Below are 19,794 nucleotides of genomic sequence, written 5' to 3' on the forward strand. Positions count from 1 at the left end.
CTTCTCACATTATCCTGTTTGAACCTCGTTCTGTTCCCAGTGCTGTCAAAGAAAACGTCTGTGTTGTTTAGTAGAATCAATCTTTCCAGCAATGTCTTCTACAAAGGAAACAACAAAGTTCCTTTCTGGGGAAAATGTGGGCATCTTCCAAAGTTCCACGGTGCCACTGTGAGTGTTGGAACTGATCTGCAAAGCTGCCCTCAGGCTATTTTCAACTAAAATAATATATATATATATATATATATATATATATATATATATATATATATATATATATTTTTATACAAACAAGCAATGTGAGCAATGCAGACCTGACTTGCCTAAATATGGTTCCTTTTCCCCCTAACTCCCCACATTTAGCCAGAGTTGTTAACACCCAGTCGTTGTTCGTCTTGTGATGAAAAAATGTTTCTGTAATGAGAGTGATGTCAGCGGGCCTGCAGGAATCCATTTTGGGCATCTGAGGTAGTCCAAAAGCAATTTGACAGCTCAGTCTGAAGTCCAGAGTGTGGCAGGCAACTCTCTGAGCCAAAGCTGAGCAAGATGTGTCTCTTATCTGACTTTGCCTGTTACTGTTCTCTTTCCTGCATGCCTGTTACTGTTCTCTTTCCTGCATGCCTGTCATAGCTGCTGTCTAGCCATGCAGAGGGAGAGAAATGCAGTCATATCAGTGCATCTGTGCTGCTATTTATGAAGCAGCTTTTTGTGTTTCCGTGTATAATGATGTCTGCTTGTGTTTTTTTTTTTTTTTTTTTTTTTTTCTGCATCCTCAGGTCCTCTGTGATTACGCTTTATTCTGTGGTTATGGTTGCACCCAGTAAGCAGTCAGGAATGTCCTCCGTCTCCTGCCTATGACATGGTTTAACCCACGTATGATCCGGTCACCATGATGGCCTCCATGGTTGCCAATGGAAACCAAGATGGGCAGTCTCTGGTCTTGAAAGGGGTGGATCCAGAGACCTGCATGATTGTGTTCAAGAACCACTGGGCTCAGGTAAACGTCAGCACTAAATCAAGAGTCCCACACCTTAAAGGACATTACCGGAAATACACTTACTGACTCTTTTTTTTGCCCGAGTTAGACGAGACGGTCACTACCACTCTCATACACATCTGCATTATACCACACAACTTCTGACCATATAACACCACTGATCCCTACAAGCTTATCTGGTTACAAATGTAATAAAACATTTGGAATTTAGCTTAATGTAGGGTCAGACCCCTCACTGACAACCCCTTATGCAGACATTAAAACAGCTGACACTTAGCTACCAACACACTTGTCTAACCCCTCAGTATCTGGCCAGTGTCATTCTGTATAACTTGTTCATCTCAGAGTGGGAGGAGTAGATTTCGCAGGCTTCCAGGACCCACAGGGGTGAACAGGAACACATGCTGCTGCAAAGAGCCAAAAGTCAGACAGTTGGCTTCCCACTGCCAATATTCCACTGGCCATACTTGCACTGCAGTTAAGTGTTGCTGGCACAGCACTGCAGTCAGTTTCTACTGTCTGAGGTAGAAGTAGAATGTGTGCAGAGTTTGTACACCAGAAGGCTGTTTTCACATTCATCAGCTGAAGGAGGAAAGTTTAACACGTGCACATATGAACATGATTTTGTAATATCACAACTTGCATATTGGACAACTCACAAAAGTGTGATGTAGAAACTTGAAACCTCCAGTACACAGACACTGAGAATGAACTTTTTAGTGAAGTAGGAGACATCTTGTGTCCAGTAGGTAAACCTTTTGAAATGAAAAAAAATTCTATTGATATTACGGGAGAGGCAATAGAAGTAGGTGTGATTTTAAGAAGTTTTAACACAATAATTGATGGGGGTGTCACGATTTCGATTTGAAATCGAAAATCGATCGAAATTAGCTTTCATTTTTCATTGCATCAAAAAGCAGGATCGGTGATTCCCCCCAGTATTGTTTTCTCTCACCACCCTACACTATTTGCGCACGTCTGAAGAGAAAAACATCATACATAGCGTAGCTTACCAGCTGGTGGCATGCAGCTAAAGACACAGGGTAACGTTAGCTTACCAGTAGACTGTAGCTGCTCTTTTCCAGACACTATGGTCACTGCCGGTAGTATGTGGGCTCCGATGGGACTTCATGGTGCGTTCATGTGCACCTCGTTAAACTAATTGTGCATTCAATTGCACTTTGTTAATTTTGAGAAACTCAAACTGTTGTTCTAAAGTACCCTTCTGCCATGTAGTGGATCTTATTGTGGCATTGCCGTCAATGCTGACAAGAATGTTTAATTTGAAAATTTAATTGAATCGTAACCTTAGAATTAAAAGTCATATTGAATCGTGGAGTTGAAAAATGGTGACACCCCTTTTTATAGGGGAAAACTACTGTATCGAACATAATACAGACATGTTTTCAGACACTCAAACAGGGTGTCTGAAAACATGTCTGGAGGGGAACTTTCTTTTCTTTTGTCATTAGTTGTCAGCGGAATAGATGTCTTACTCCAGTGACATACATTATGTTGAATGTATCTGCTACTGTAGTTGGTGAGTTCAGATTGATGTGGAAGTACTCTTGTAAATGAGCTTATTGTTTTGAATACACATCTGTTACAGTAGATCGCCAGGTTTATCAGGCTTGACAGAACAGTCCAGATCAGTGACAGACTTGGCACTGACCATGATGGTAGGCTCACCATTGTAGTTTGTTTTTGACTCATGCATAAAGTCATGTCTGGGGTCTGTAATTTTTTCTTCTTCACAGATTCGTATATTCCTTCATTAGTCCCAGTCTGACTGTGAACAGAAAAAAATGAGAACGCCCTGTCCCAGATTAAAGCTTGTTTGCTTTAGGCAAACTGGCAGCACAGTTTCACTCCTGCAGAGTCTTATTTCCATGCTAAACTAATCTGTAGCCCGATAAGTGACTTTGGTTTCAGTTCCGAAAACCTTGAAATCCAAGTAACATCTTGTAAGTAATGTTGGCCTTGTCACTCTTAAGAAGCACTGCCTGTCTTATTGGAAGATTAGGTTAATGTTCATTGGCTTTGTCTTATCTGCCGCTATCCAGGCCTCACATTGTGCTTATTGTGACATGCAAAGTCTGCCAACAATGTTTAACTATAGGCGGTGACGAGCTATAATGACAAGGAACAAACTGCCCATACTCCAGAGTTTCTGACTCATTCCATTCATGGTTAATGCCACATGACCCCTAATAAATCTGTCACTTTTATGAATGTGTCTCTGTTTAGTGACGTGTGCAGTGTTCATCACCAAATCTTTAGACTTCACAGTTTCAGTTAAATTAGCTTTGTCCCTGCTGCCATCCCTCAGGTGAATTTGCTCTCTGCTGGTTACATTCTGGGCATCTTTCAACTGAAATAAAAGCACAGATCTTAAGTGTCATTTTTTTAATTTATTTAATGGTTTAATCCCTTCAATCCATTTGGGATTCTTATTGCAATGTTAATGTCACATTCAGGCAATACAGAGCATTGCCTGAATGTGACACCGCATATGTCATCTTGTATTAATAATGCATAAGAAACACTCATCTAGGCCTGTACTGTATGAACTGACTAATGTTAAAGCTCCAGCAGCTTAAAGAAAAGTCACCTGCATCAGCAAATTTGGCATTGCTATATGTAAAAGTAGAAAGGTACGCTTCTTGTGTTTTTTACTTTTTAAATGTTCTGTATATCAGTGTACTGTAAAGATTGAATCTGAGCTTTTTTTTTTTTTTAAACCTTTTTTTTATTTAAAAAAGTTTCACTGAGAGTACTGCTCATACTCAAAAGAGTTTCACAGACTTACACACACACACCTTAAAACTCTCCAGTACCAGTCTGAGAAGCTCCACTGGAGCAGTAAGGGCCTTGCTCAAGGGCACCACACTGGTGGTAATGAGGAGGGGGCAAATGGTGCCTTTCATTTCATCCCCACTCACAAGTTGTGACCTGTAATGATTAAATATGAAACAAATTGTTCAATCAAACACTTTTTAAAAGCAGGTTTTATTTTGAAGGTCCGATACCTGAACCAGAAATGTTATTCTGACCCATGGAACCAAACATGTTGTATTAATCTGACTCCTCCATTTGTCCAGTAAGTAAAATCCCTGATTCTCAAACCTGCCCCCTTCCTGTCACTACAGTAATAGCCGGAGAGCCTGAACTGATCCATGAGGCCACTGGGCCAGGCCCCATCGGGCTCAGACAGGGATTACAAACTCTGTTCTCTGGTTTCCATCAGCCATGCCCAGCTCTCTTGTGCACAGCCAGTTATTGTCATGGCAGCAGTGGCAGGCTGGGGACACTGGCTCCATTATTGGTACTCTGGTTTCTACGTAGCCAACACACAAGGGAGGGACTGGATACACAAAGGGCTGGTTCACTCTGTCCTACCCAAACCGAGTTTATTTGTACTGTGCTGCTGCTCTGTTTACACCCCATTATTGTTGATAATGAACCTATCCGGAAGAAGGAAATGATTTTACCTGCAACATATCACTTTTAATCTAACATGGTGTACAAGCGCCATCTATACAAATAAGATAAAAACTGCTATAAAAGGAAACACTGGCTTGTACCATAGGTCAAGTGTCCACATTATAGCACATATACGTTATGTGAGTGGTAAATCTTAAGATCCTCTTAGCCAACATAAATGGAAACTGGTTCTGTGCTTTTTGCACTTTTTAAATCCCAGCGATCAATTTGCTTCTTCCTTGTATTTTGTTAATGGAGTTTCTGTCAATCTACACTTTGTAGTGGCCATCAGTCAACAGTGTGTAGCAGTGTTTCTCATGTACAGAATTCATTTGGATGGCCCACTAATAAAGATACGTCCCCTACTAAACATAATTCTGTTTTTGTTATTTCTTCTTTTCAAAAGGAAATACAGTTTAAAGTGCAGGCTGATCATTTGCTGCGTTCATATGCAGTCATATAGACTAAAAAAGACTTGTCTAATGTGTTTAAGTGTCTAGCGTCTAGAGTCTTCTAGCACTCGTCTCCAATTCAAGAGTCGACCACCACAACAAAATGTATTTACCCATGTATACACCTGGTAAATGTGTCATTCCCAACAGCGTCATCATCATTGACTGAATTTATTGATTTGTACATCTTCACACAAAGAGATGGGACCAATTTGTTAAATCTGGTTGAAGGTGTATCAATAGAATGAAAAGCCTGTATACTTTGCTGACAAAGTATAAAAGTGACAAAGGCTTTATTAGGTGGTTGGTACAAATATTCTGCCCTTTATTTAAAACCTTCCACCATAAACGTCCTTATCTCGTAACGCTTTATTTTTTTAGCTTTCTACAAGCTTTGGATTTATCTCTTTATTTTAATTAAGTTTGCTGCAAAGCTGTTCTTGCATTAAAATCAAATGATATATGGTTCTAATGTGTGTTTAGTAAGTAATATTCCACTTGCCTCTTATTGTAGGTGGTGAAGATCCTAGAAAAGCATGACCCCCTGCGCAGCAGTTCCACGCTGCCCTCCCTGAGTATGATCAACCACAGCGCTGGCTCTAGCGGCGGTCCTCGTTTCGGCCCCATCCCCGGAGACGAGGCGAGCGCGGTGCAGAACTATGTGGAGCACATGCTGTTCCTGCTGATAGAGGAGGGGAGCGGTCAGGCCGGCGCCATGGGCCCCATCCTGGAGTTTGTAGTGATGGAGAACGTGATGGAGCGCCTCTTTGTGTGGAGTCTCCGCAGGGAGTTCACAGACGACATGAAGCTGGAGCAGCTAAAGATGTACGAGATGCTGGTGGGCCAGGCGCACCAGCCCCTGCTGCATCACAAGCCCATTCTGCGGCCGCTCATGATGCTGCTGTCGTCCTGCTCGGGCACCGTGGCGCCACAGGTCGAAGGCGAGCTGGTGCTGCTGCTCAACCAGCTGTGCTGCGTTCTGGCAAAGGACCCTTCAATTCTGGAGCTGTTTTTCCACACCAGCGAGGATCAGGGAGCCACCAACTTCCTCATCTTCTCCCTGCTCATCCCCTTCATTCACAGGGAGGGCACAGTGGGCCAGCAAGCCAGAGATGCATTGCTGCTCATTATGTCGTTGTCTGCTGAGAACAACCGAGTGGCCAAACACATCGCAGAGAATACCTACTTCTGTCCGGTCAGTCCCAAGTGACGAATTACCTTTCCTTCTCTTTTTCTCTTGTTCTCAATCACTTGGTGGTTTTTAGTATCTGTGAATCTCCCCAGACTCAGTCCCTCTGTTTTTTTTTTTAACTTCCTAACTAACTCAACCTTTCTGTATGAGGAATTGTTCACTCTTATTATCTGACAGCCACTCTAAAATCCCAGACTTTTCAGTGACCCCGGGCATCATAATCAGGCAAAATATATGCAGATGAATTCATAAAGCCACCTGAAGCAAGGTTAAACCATCTCATTGAATGTTATTAATGTCAGGCATTCATAAGATCATGGCATGGTTGCAAGATAATCCCATGTAAATAATGCCATTGAACCACAGCTGCAGACATCGCAATGAGAAATAGCTTTTGATGCGATGCCAGTTTAACAACTGTAGTCTGAATGTAATTGGTTCCACTGGCAGGCTACAAGGATAATCCTATAGAGGATGTATACTGTACATCAATGCAACACTAATTATGCACTCATCTCACAGTTAAATTAGACTATGACAGAAATCATATTACTGTCTGTGTGTTATGTGGAAAGCCTGCTGACATTAATGCATTAATTAGTAACCTAATTACCATATCATGCTATTCTAGGAATGTTATAGGTAATAACTCTTTGCTACTCAAATATTTATAGAGCCGACATGTAGGAGGTATAAATCTATATGTATGTACACTGTCTTAATGTGAGGAGGGGGAACAGACATGACATGTCGGCTGCTGCAGTGCTGTGCTTACATCTGCATTATAGTATCAAAATGGAAACAAATTAATGATTTACAAAAGCATTTCTGCATGGTAGTGAGCAGTAAAAAAAAGGTTATAAATTTGTTGTGTCAAGCTGAAAGTAAAACTGACAGCCAAAGATAGATCATTTGTGCCATACACTGCCTCATCAATGTTTAATGAAGCCCGTAATATTCTCTCTGTAATCACTATGCAAGATTATTTTTCATTAGACTGTATATGCTAGGTGAGCAGCACCCAGGTGTCTAGCAGCTAGGTGTTTTTCTACAGTACAGGTAAAACATTTTAAAGGCCTAATCTTTCTTACAGTGTAGTTTTTCTGTGGGGGCTAAAAGCTGGACAGCATTATAGAGAAATAAAAATGGGATATTGTTTAGCATCATAAACATCTTCTTAAGCGCTCTAAAAACAAACTTAACTGCTTTGACAAACTCTTAAAATCCATCTTCCTGTAAAGACAAAAGCTCTGTAGTTACTGGTAAATTTATAAAATGGAAAATGTTATAACAAAGCTAAGCCATGCTAGCTAGCAGCTCTGCTGTGCTTTGAGCTAAATGCTAATGTCAGCAGGCTAACATGCTCACAATGGCAGTTGTAATGTTTACTATGTTCACCATGTTAGTTTAGTGTGTTAGCATGCTAAAATTAGCTAATTAGCCCTAAACACAAAGTACAGTTGAGGGAATGTCATTAGATTAGGAGGAACTTATGTTTTGATAACGTGATAGTGATGCTAAAAGAAAATTCATCACCAATGTAATCCTGTGGGGATCCCTATTGTTATTCCATGGCAATCCATCTCATAGTTGTCAAGATGTTTCTCTCAAAACCTGTGGCAATTGAAGAAAAGTCAGAGGATCACAAAAGTCATTAGAATAAATTACGTGGGAACCATGAATGTGTACAAAATTTTGTGGCAATCTATTTAGAAGATGTTAACACATTTTACAGGATGAGTAAAAACTTTGGCCTGTGGTTAAGTAAACCAATAGTCAGTAATAATCCAAAAACTAGAATACTGTAAGGTCTTATTCAATGTTGACATCTCTCTCTCTGTCCCCTCAGGTTCTGGCCACAGGGCTGAGCGGCCTGTACTCATCTCTTCCCACCAAGCTGGAGGTTCCCAATGAGGAGTGGCACTGCCTGCACAAAGAGGACTGGCTCCAGATGCCGTCCCTCGTCCAGTTCCTCAACTCGCTCGAGTTCTGTAATGCTGTCATTCAGGTGAAAACGCGTGACGAGGCTGCACACACACGAGGCTCTGCCACATGGAAAATGAATTCACACACGTGCTAAATAGTTGCAGCCTTCTGCTTGACTACAGTCTTGACTAACCTGTGCCTGTTCCTAGGTGGCCCACCCTGATATCAGAGACCAGCTAGTTAGCTACATCTACAACGGATTCCTCGTTCCTGTCCTAGCACCAGCTCTACACAAGGTCGGTACTCTTCTTCCTACTACTCTTCACCTCCATGTAATGCCTCATTTGGAAGTATAAAGTCATGCTCCTCAGTAACTAAACCTATTGTTGTGGATGGAGTTTTAGTAAATTACAGAAGGTGGGAAAATCATGTGAAGCACTAAACATGCAATGTGTGGCTGCATGAGACATAAATAATAGGAAGACCGATATAATTGGGAAATTTGAGACTGTAATTAATTTGGGGGGAGGGGGAGTCAAGCTGCACATATTTAATTAAAGGAATATTTCAACATTTTGGGAAAGCAAGAGAGATGAGAAGATGGATACCTTCACCATCATATCTGTCCATTCAATATTAAGCTGCAGCCAGGAGACTGTTAGCTTAGCCTAGCACAAAAACCAGAAACAGGAGTAAAAGGCTAGCTTGGCTTTGTCCAAAGGTAAAAAAATATATGTTGGGTTAAACAAATGTGATGTGATGTAACGCATCAGTGTTGAATACCCAAAGGTAAGGAATCTTAATTTCACCAAATTATTCCAGCCATGTCAAACAAACATGCTAACGGCCTAGTTGCCTTCATTAGAGCATCAATATAACGTGTATATTGGTGTATACTTCAGAGGTGTCAGTTTTTTTCTTTGCACAAAGCCAGACTAGCTGTTTCTCCCTGTTTCCCTTCTTTGTGCTAAGCTAAGCTAATTACTTCTAGCTGTAGCCTTCTGTTTACCATACAGATATGAGAGTGCTTCTCATCTAATTCTAGGACAATAAAGCCTAATAATGTTCCGTTAGCTCTGTGCAGAACTGAAGAATAAGTAGTATACATACAATAGTATACAAATCATGTAATACTATAATACATTTGGATAAGAATATCCTCATAACATAATGCTATATTCTGTACTGTAGACATTTCCAACAGATTCTTCTCTGGCATGATGTTTTTATTTGTTGCTCACAACACCCAATTAACTGCTGACTAATGATTCCTTTCTTCCTCGGTGAAGCTGACCCTAGAAGAGGTGATGACCACCACAGCATACCTTGACCTCTTCCTGAGGACTGTGTCTGAGCCGGCCCTGCTGCAGACTTTCCTCTCCTTCATCCTCCTCCACCGACATGACAGCGTCCACATTTTAGATACTCTAGTCAGCCGCATTAACACTCCTTTCCAGGTACAGGACCAACCAAGCAAACTGCCAACAAGTTTGTTGCCATGGTGATGCTCAGTTGCAGTGAGATATCCCTGTTAGCAAAGCAACTGATATGAGCACTTTAAAACAGTCCTATGTGTTGGAACATCTTTTTCAAACCATTGAGATGACTAAGTACTGTGTTCTTTACATTGCTGTTTGACTGTGTAAATGGCTCGATGAGTTCCCTCCAGTGTTTGCTAACAGTCGGCTTTGGCACACCTGCAACTCAGTGAAAAATAAGAAAAGACATTTTTCACCTTGAGCCAAATTAAACATTGACTCAAATGCAAATATTCCACATTTCAGCTATTTTGCTGTTTGCGTTTACCTTTTTGATGTTTAATAACTTTAAAAATTGGCACTTCTTATGTAGTCATGCTCTTCGAATCTACACAGAATATAATTCTTTTTTACAAAAAACTTCCAACCCTCAACCCTTTTTTTAGGAGAATTAAAGCAAAAGTTACTTTTACTAAGGATAAAATCTCCTGGCTTTTATTTTACACTCATGCTAGTGCCATATTTATGAAGTTAAGTTGTTTAGTCTTTAAAATGTCTAGTGAAAATTAATGTCCATCACCATTTCCCAGAGCCTGAGGTGACATCTTAAAATTGCTTTTTTTGTCTGACCAACAGTCCAAACCCCAAATATATTCACTTTACAAATACATAATATAGAAAAATGCAGCAATTTTTTATTATTTTTTACATTTGAGAAGCTGGGACCAGTAAATGTTAATTTTGCTTTAATGCTTTGCTTAAATTAATAAATTGTCAGGATAGTTGGATAATTAATTTCAGTTTCTTGGCTAATCAACTGATGTTCCAGCAGTAGTATAAAAGTCCTCAGTTGTTGTAATGTGTTTAATTGTGTTTTTCCATTCAACTCTTCAGTTGGGCACTGTGTCACTGGCACTTTTCCGCACTCTCATTGGCTTATACTGTGAAGATGTGATGCTACAGCTCATATTGAGGTGAGTGGCACACACACAGACTATTCTCCAGTTATAAAGCATGGTACATCTAATTGGTTTAAGGCATGATGAGCTTTTACTTTTTACCTCCCACCATGCAGACTTGTGTTAGCATCTGTTTGCTCACCCCCTCCCCCCCTCCCCATACTCCCTCTTCCTACGACCACCCGTGGTTTTCCTAATCAGACCCGTTGCTATCTGCCTCCCCAGGTACCTGATCCCCTGTAATCACATGATGTTGAGTCAGAGACGTGTTGTGGGGGAGAGGGACTGCTACTCTGTGTCAACAGCCAAGATCCTGGCGCTAACACCGTCGTGCTGCTCTCCTGATCACAGTCCCCCACCCCTCCGACAGCTGGACTCCATCCTCTTTTCCAAGGGTGCAGAGACGCCCAGCAACACCAGCACCACAGGTAGGTAGGACAGGACCAAATTCTGTCCGATTTATTGCAGTTTGGATCATATTTTTGCGGTTTGGGACATCAGTTCAATGGGTTATGATAACATTGTAACCAAAGTAATTGCTCAGATCTGAGAACAGGGAGACATTGCTATAATGAAGTCCGATGAGACAAGATCATAACAGGAATACAGGTTGTAAACAAGCCAACAGTTTTGACAGAGTATCTAAACCACTTCATATTTGGAAGCAAAAAGGATGAGAATGATGGCCAAAACTACATTAAAGAAGACCACTATTGTAATAAACTAGAAATATCCTTTAAGGAGTAAATGGACTATATAGCGTACAGCTAATTGTTATCGAAGCTGAAAGGCATAGGGAAGCAGGGTGACGTAGTGAGTTGGATAAATACCCTTCAGTCCTTTTTTAGGCCCATTTTCAGAAGGCATCCTCACTTCTGAGGTGTCCTTGTGCATGAGACAGAGAAAAGCTCGGAAGTTTTTAATAAAGCTCTTTTAAACCATGGAATACTTTTCATTTTTCAAGGACTGTATGTGCTATAGATGAGCCAAAATGAATGACTGCTTTTCATTCAAATTTATAATTGGCTTTTATGGATGTTTTTTTTTTTTTGCTGCTTTCAAATTAGCTTCAAGGAGAATTCATCCAGCAGAGTTTACTATTCATAACCCCATTTGAGTGAGTGCATGTTATAACCTCAGTAATAGTGGTGTGCTGTCATAACAAACTGAAAATGAAAATGAAAAGTCATTCATTGCAGCAGTTGGAGTGCTAAAACCAAAAAAGGGATAATAAAGAGTATCATTTATTAACATTGCATTTTCCAAATCTGTGCAAACATGGTTTTGAGCACAGCAAGGTGTTGATCTGTATTTATCTGGGACATGAACATGGGATGATTATGAGTATTTTATCAGACAGGGAGATTTCCTGCTGTTTCGCTGTATTGCATCACTTTACCCCCTGTAGCTACATGACAAACTCATTACTTCTGCTCTGTGTGAGTGCTGTTCTGAGGTGCTGCACGACAGCTTTCATCAACATTTCCTATCTGTTTCTTTTTTCCAGAGGAAAATGATAGCTTCTTAGAAGAGGATGATGGCTTGGGTAACTCCTGCACCATCGGCTCAGAAATCTACCTGGATGTCAGTTATCTTCATTACCTCTACGATGCCCGTCTGAGCATCAGCAGCTGCATAAGGGCCTGCCAGGTTTGGTCAGCCCGGTACGACGGCGAGGACCCCCCTCCTGAGAAATACCAGCCCGGTGTCCTTGAGGAGCCGGGGCTAAAAAGTGGGCTTACTCAGATGGCTTTCAAGAGACTTCCACAGCCACTAGCGCCACGCCCTCGACCCTGCCCACCGCCGAATACAGAGCCGCCCTCCATCACCCAAATGGAGCTGGAGTGGGACGACAGTTACGATGCGTGCCCGGTGCAGACCGACGAGGCTCCTGTGGAGAGTAAATCTGCACAGCAGCCTCCTGCTGAGCTCCCAAAGCACATCCAGGAGATGAGGAAAACGGCCATCATGTTGGTAAAAGGCTCATATATTGAGGAAAATGAGTTCCAGGATGACGTCATGGTGTACAATCTTGTTGCCAAGAAAGACAGCAGAGACGTGGAACGCGGCAGGCTCAAATCCAACAGGTCTGAATCAGAAGAAACCCAACCAGGCTCAGCAGAAGTTGCCCTGCAGAACGGACTCAGTCTAACACTCCCAGCCTCTGCGATGGCTGATAAAGACAGCTTGGACACAAAGATTTTAGATTTTAATTCCCATCTCCAAATCACCACAACTGCTGAGTCGGGTGATGACCTCTTGGCTCAGTATGAGGAGCTCATTCGTACTTTGGACACTGAAGCAGTTAAAAAACCTAATGCAGACTTGAAGACGCCTGTCACACCTGCAGAGGAGGAGGAAGAGGAGGAGGATGAGATGGATTTTACCTCCTTCTCTGCTGAGACACCAGAGCCAGAGAAACTGCAATCCCCATTTGGGTCCAAGTTTGTCAGTGGAAGTGCAGGTAGAAGCCATTCAGCACCTTTTACTGGTAAGTAAAGGGAAATCTTTGCTCTGCAGCTGCCTCACTATTTCCCAAAACGTACATGCAGTTAAAAGATTGTTTATGATTCTTCTCCCTGCAGGACCATTTGTCAGTGTGCTGTTGTCTCGTCTGGAGAACATGCCGTCTAACTCGCTTCATGTCAACTTGTTGTTGACGGGCATCCTGGCCAAGTTGGCGGCCTACCCGCAGCCTCTCCTGCGCTCCTTCCTCCTCAACACTAACCTGGTCTTTCAGCCGACTGTTCGCTCTCTTTACCAGGTAACACAAATATGTTGTGTGTGCGCATGTGCAGCCTGGAGTGATTTCCTTTCCGTCCCCTGAGGCTTCTGTATCCTCAAGTTGATGAAAGGAAGAACATTTTGGGTTTTGTTGCATCACTGCAACATGTTGAAAGATTGCAGTTCATACAATGAATTATGTGAGCACAGGTGTGCAGCTGCTCCTGAGTAAGATGAAGTAAAAACAGTTTTCCATGTGTTTATGTAAAACTGAAGGGATCCTTGATTAATACAATCAGGCTATGTAGCTTTAATTTGAGTAAATACTGCAGATGTGAATGTACAGTAATCCTCTGTTTCTTTTCTATGTTTCCCTTCAGGTACTGGCCATCGTGAAGAACCAGATAGAAGAGCAGGCCGCCACCAGAAAAGACTTCCCAGAGCTGATCACTGCCGCCCAACACTGGCTGCTGGCCAGGGAGACTTCATTCGTGGCAGCAGGTGACGATGCACCCACATCTATGATTTTTGTTTCTATGCCAGCTATGGTTGGAATGTGTATTTGTGCATAGATCTATAACTGTAGGAGTTATGCATGGGAAATCAATTATTCAAAACATTCTTATTCAATTTCAAATTCAAGTGGGTTTTATTCCAGTACATGTGCTGACATTTAAAAGAATAGTTTGACATTTATGTGCTATGGAAATGTGCTTATTTGCTTTCTTACTGAGCATGAGATGAGAAGATTAATACCTTTCATGTCTGTACGGTGAATATGAAGCTTATTCAGTGGCACAAAAAACAAGTGTCATTTTTTTGTACAGTCAACTAAATATAATGTGTTAATTAGTGAGCTTTAGAGGTGATGGTACGCAGCTTTTGTTTTACCTTTGGTCAGAGTCGACTAGCTTTTTTTCCCCCCTGTTTCCTGTCTTTATGCTAAACTAGGCTAATTTAACCGGCTACTGGCGGTGGCTTCATATTTCCCAAAATGTCAAACTGTTCCTTTAAAGGCCCTGACACACCAACCCGATTATTGGCCGTCGGACAGTATGGCGAGGTCAGTGACTGGAGTCTGTTCGGTGTGTTCCGTGCCGTCGTCAGTCGGAGGAGCCGTTGGCCTTCATTTGGGCTGATTTTACATGTTGAATCGGAAGGCGGGCAGTCAGACTCAATGACCAATCTGATTGGTGGAGTGCTAACCCGGAAATGACGAGCGGGATGAGCGTGACTAGAGTCTCTAAAAATCTGATGAAAAGATTGAGAAGCAACTGCATGGCCTATTTCTCGCTTAAAATGTTTTCAGAAACACGTTTCGGTGAACTATTTTCGTAAAATATGAGATCGTATTCCGAAGGAGCTGCCATTGGTCTGGCTTTGAAATTCCAGAGAAGCCAGACCCACGTGACGCGTTCGTCCAATCAGCTGCCGGTTTTCATTTTTTTTTTTTGGGAGACAATACAGATTAGCGCCGCCTGCTGTTATGGAAACGTATTATGTCTCGCGCACGCGCAGAACGTACGCTCAAGTCTGCATCGCTTTGGTGTGTTCTGTGGCACTTTTTTGACCAACTCGGGGAGGCAGTCCTTTTCTGCTGACGGTCGGCGATCGGGTTGGTGTGTCAGAGCCTTAAGCTGTCATGTATTTGCAAATCCTTCATAAGCTTGATTAATCAAGGAAAAACATTTTGGGAGTATAGTGGACTCTAGCTATCAATTTTATAATATATTTTTCAGTAGGACAGATGGCTCAGGATGACGGTTATTGGCTTGAGTGTTATTGCATTGTTGTTTTTTTTTATTTTATTTTGAGAGCTTTTTTGATGGCAATCTGAAACCCTGCACTGTTGTGGAGTTCCTAAATCTCACTTACATGCTGTCAAAAATGGGTCAAGTTCAAAACATCTGCATTCATTATCGGTTGTGCTTCGGCTTGATTTTGTTAAGCCGTGTGTCTTTGTAGTTGAGCAACAGTTTCAGCTAAACCCTGGAGTGTCTGAGGGCCAGTTTTTGAACTGGGTTCCCTGTGGTTGTGGTTTTAGATTTGTACACAAACCTTGTCAGAAGTGTGTTTGCGGAAAGATAAGAGCCAGATTTTTCTATGATGGGAAGTTTTAAAGGGAATTTTTCAGTTGGTTAACAGGGATACTCTCCTTTCTTGTATGTGGTTAATGATTTTTATTTTTTTATTTTAGAGAAGCAGCTCAAGCTTAAGATCCTATCTGGGGAATTAATTTACAGGAATATATTATGTCTACAAAACTATCTTAAATTCCAACTCATGCATGGCGTAGAGTTTATCTGCATAATATACATGATTTGTTTTCATTTTCTCACTGTTACAAATGAAATCCTCCTGTTGTCCTCAGACGACAGCGGCAGCAGACGCTCCACGCACGGCGAGGCGGGAAGGATGTTGAAGAGTTCACCGCCACCAAAACTCAGAGCCATCTCTCTGGATCGGACAGAAGTCTTCGCTGCCGTCCTCTTCACGGAGTTCCTCAAAGAACTGGCTGCCATTGCACAAGAGCACTCCATCTTATCATACATTCCTATGGAAGATTGAATGTGTCCCAATAGAGTCCAGTTTAACTCTGAAAGACTTTAAAAGACTCTCTTAATGATGGTTTTCAATTTTTTTTGCACTACTTGATGCAGAAACCTCTGATTGTTTTTCTTATTTATTTTCCCAAGCAAAGATAATCAATTTCTCGTGCTTTTAAATTTAATCTTTCTAGTTCTGTAAAATTCAGTTTGGCAGCCAAGAAGGAGGCCCAAACTTTGTCCTGTTTGCTGAAGCCTGCACCAGCCCACAACGCTCCTAAGAGCGAGCTCCAGGTCCACCAACCAAAGACTGTAGAGAGATGATTTTAAGCAATCATCAGCCCTTATCAGAACTTCAGGGCTCGGCCCTCTTTCTGAGTGTTTTCTACAACCAGTTCCAACCACAGCAAGATGTCCGCTGCTCAGTGTGGTTCTATTGAATATTCAGGTGGCCTTTCTGGAGAGAGTTGTTGCCTCTTTGCCATAGGATTACACACCATATCTGAGCGCCGAGTGCACATTTGAAGATAAACTATTGTAGCCGACCGGCAGCAGGGCCGGCATCAACACGCATCATCTAAACTTTGTTCTTATGCAACTGTTACATTACTACATTTTTTTTTTTTTTTTGCTGAAACAGGTGGGTCACTTTTGTCTTTAAATGTGTTTGGGTGTTTCCACAAAATCTTTTTGTGTTTTGATGTACATTGTTTTAGTGTTTTTCTGTTCATTCATGATGGTACCTCAGGAGTCTTTTTAATGCACATTCTGTTCTCTCAGTTCCTAAACAGCCTTTGGGTGAAGCAATTCTACAATGCACTAGTTTCTCACATGAATGGGCTCCACATGTTCTCCAGATCAGAGCAGAACCAGAATCAATCATGCTATATTTAATTTGCCTTACTTTAGTGATGCTTTATGATGTACATATTGTAAGAAAAAAAGGTTCTAATGACACAGATCACTATGCAAATCAAGGATATTTTGGGTATAATTAAGTTTTGGATATTTTCAGAATGGGAAGGGGTATTTAAGCTTTTATGAGAGTTTCTATTGCCATATTGTTTTTTTGTTTTTTTCAAAAGGTTAAACTAGAGGCTACTTGTTATGGTTTGTCATCTTCTATTTAGGGATTGTGTAGGGTGTTTTAGTTGTGATAAGTCTGAAATATCACTGTTAGAGTTGTAGTTTTGTATCTGTTGAAAACCATCTCCCATTTTAACGGTTACCGAGGGCAAACTGTTGCAAATCACCGTTATTTTAGTCCAGGTATTTCACATGGTTGTTTAAGTGAGATATTATAAGAGCTATATTTTGTTACAAAGCATGCCTCTGCTGACATTATTGCCTGATTTCGAATGGATTCAAACAGGAATGGATGTTTTGGCTGGACCGTGGTCCCTGTAACCTCAAAACTCTGTCCCTCTGTCACTGAGTAATGAAGTTCCACCATTGGTCGGAATGAGTGTGGTGATGTCAGTGTTGGTGTTTCCCCATTGGCCATTGGTCTTTCAAACTGTATCGGTGCGAGACAGGCTTTTACCTCTGCTATCGGCCAACAATCAGCTGATTGACTTCCTCAATACAGGGTGGATGTTGTTGTCGTTGTCTGTCGCTCTCTCTTCAGACAAATGAATGTGTAGGCCTATGTCATTTAGAAAAGAAGCAATCACAGACAGCAGTGAGAGAATGCTATTTCTAAATAATATATAGTGAATGGGCAGGTTTTAATTCATCATGTAAAAAATTTGGAGGGATTGAAACTCCAGGAGAACAGCAGGGAGAGGGGCAAACAAATTGAAAGTGGTTGGCAATTTGGCATTTATCAGAATCTGAGCGTGCGTGCATGCATGTGTGCATGCATGCGTGAGCTCAGCCCAGAAACAGAGCAGGAAAGAGGCTGTTATGATTATTATCGCGTTTCAGTCTTTTGTGATGTGTTCATTCCGCAAGTTCATATCGCGATCGATTCATCGGTCATCACTACTAAAGATGAACATTTAATATCTACAGTATATTCACATTATAGACACCACCGCTGACAATCCCTGTAACCTTTTTGCCACAATTAACCATATTGACCACACACAGTCCAGCCATATTACTAGGTTTGACCTAGTCTTGTTTTACTTCAAGTTATGAAAAGATTTCGAGATAATGGACTGCTTTGACTAGATCTCAAAAAGTAAAAGTGTACTTTTGTACAAACACAAATTATTAGGACATCTGGTAGTCTTGTAGAACTACACAAGGTTGATTAATGTTTGCATCTAATGAGACAAAGAAAGAATTGTTTCACTTTTGTTTTTAATCTGGATTGTGTTTTTGTTCCAATTTAAATCCATTCAGTTTCTAATTGATGCTACGCAGGCAATACATTATGCAGTCTTTGTGTAGTTATTTTTTTTTTTTTTTTTTTACAAAAATGGCTTGAAAATATATATTTGTATCAATCAAAGCCATTTTTAGAACTGTTGAATAAGTATTTCTCTCTGGTAAAAGAATGTCGCTGAGCACTTTATCAGCCTTTTCATACTACAGTGTCACGCTGCACTGCTGACACCTCAACCAGCACAGGTTCATTCAGTCTGTGTAACATACACAGCACAGTATAACAATCACTGTTTAGCAGCATTGTGGCATGAAGACGGGTTTTATAAACAAGATTATAGACTAGTTTCTGTCTCAGTGGGCTTTCTGACACCATTTGGCCTCAAGATTTCTGTCCAAGATGTGATAAGGTTGCTGATGATGCTGAGGCCCAAAGGCATGCCTCTTTTAATAAAGTCAACTTCTGGTAAAGAAAACTGCATACATGTCATGTGTTGACTTTTCCTACCTACACTCTTTCAAATGTTTTTTTTTTTTAAGGTTTTCAAAACAGAAATCCCGCAGTGGTCACTGACACAATCAATTCATCCTTTCCTTTCTGCCAGAGGTGGTTTGTGGCTGTTTGAGCTCTAGACATTGACATCCTCATATAATACACTTTTCTTTACATTACATGTCATTTAGCTGACGCTTTTATCCAAAGCGACTTACAATTGCTACATATGTCAGAGGCCGCACGCCTCTGGAGCAACTATGGGTTAAGTGTCTTGCTCAGGGACACTGGTAGATGTATCGCAGTGGGAATTGAACCCAGATCTCCCACACCAAAGGCATGTTATATCCACTGCGCCATCACCACCCTGTTTTCCACACAGCCCTTCCCCCAGAGACATTTTATCCAAAACTAGGTCTTGTTCTTGGGTAAACGTGAGCTTACAGTCTCCATTCACATGCATTGACTATTAAGTACTGCAGAGATGAAGAAGGAGATAAAGCAGAAGAAAACTACGATGGAGAACCTTTTTGACAGCTATTAAAAAGATAGATTATAAAGTTGCGTTCTTGTATACAGGCGGCCGCCGTCTTGGGAGCTACTGTCTTTCTAAACTATCTTTTTAATAAACTGTACACTTAGAAAGTTCTCAATGCTTCGGTTAACATTTAGGGACCCTCATTATGCTACCGTTGAAGTGTGGTGATATTTTGAGCCTTTTTAGTGGTATAAATAGCGATTTGTTTTTACTTTCCCTGTGCCCCGAATACTAGCGTTGTAAGCTAATCAGTGGGTACACATCTGTTATTAACCCCTAGGTTTGTTTTGTGCCAGAATTGTCCTTTAAAAGATAAATCTCTCTGGCAAGTGAGGCTAGGCTAAGTGTTATGCCTGTGCATGTCAAAAAGTTATTGGGGGTCAGAAAAGAGCATGAAACTAAATAGATGCTGGATAAACTGCAGAAAATAGCTGCATGCGGTCAGACTTCAACTTCAGAAGGAAAGCCCAACCAGGAACCACAGCCATCCTTTTGCAAAACTATTGGGGATTATTTAGTTTCAAAATAAGACTTAGCACTTTTTACTACTACTTTTACTAGTTTAAATAAACTACACTGGGTGTACAAACCATTCAAGAAAGAAGCAAACTGATAAGGTCAGGTAACAGCCATTTTATTGTCTTAATTTTCTTTTTACATGAGTACTGATCACAAAAG

At 41.2% G+C, this 19,794-nt stretch overlaps 1 protein-coding gene across 1 annotated transcript in view; it reads left to right on the plus strand.

Moving 5' to 3' along the window:
- fam160a1a (family with sequence similarity 160 member A1a) overlaps window positions 1-18,566 on the plus strand; it is a 31,491-nt gene extending 12,925 nt beyond the window's left edge. The window contains exons 3-13 of the mRNA XM_031276780.2: window positions 774-994; window positions 5,444-6,124; window positions 7,971-8,129; window positions 8,257-8,343; window positions 9,337-9,504; window positions 10,420-10,499; window positions 10,710-10,912; window positions 11,992-12,975; window positions 13,070-13,248; window positions 13,589-13,709; window positions 15,580-18,566. Of these exons, the coding sequence (XP_031132640.1) occupies window positions 887-994; window positions 5,444-6,124; window positions 7,971-8,129; window positions 8,257-8,343; window positions 9,337-9,504; window positions 10,420-10,499; window positions 10,710-10,912; window positions 11,992-12,975; window positions 13,070-13,248; window positions 13,589-13,709; window positions 15,580-15,776 (2,967 nt within the window). The 5' untranslated portion in view covers window positions 774-886 and the 3' untranslated portion in view covers window positions 15,777-18,566. The remainder of the gene's footprint in view (window positions 1-773; window positions 995-5,443; window positions 6,125-7,970; window positions 8,130-8,256; window positions 8,344-9,336; window positions 9,505-10,419; window positions 10,500-10,709; window positions 10,913-11,991; window positions 12,976-13,069; window positions 13,249-13,588; window positions 13,710-15,579) is intronic.
- Window positions 18,567-19,794: the final 1,228 nt, after the last annotated feature.

The sequence above is a fragment of the Sander lucioperca genome, chromosome 4 (assembly GCF_008315115.2).
Source record: "Sander lucioperca isolate FBNREF2018 chromosome 4, SLUC_FBN_1.2, whole genome shotgun sequence".
NCBI classification, from domain to species: domain Eukaryota; kingdom Metazoa; phylum Chordata; class Actinopteri; order Perciformes; family Percidae; genus Sander; species Sander lucioperca.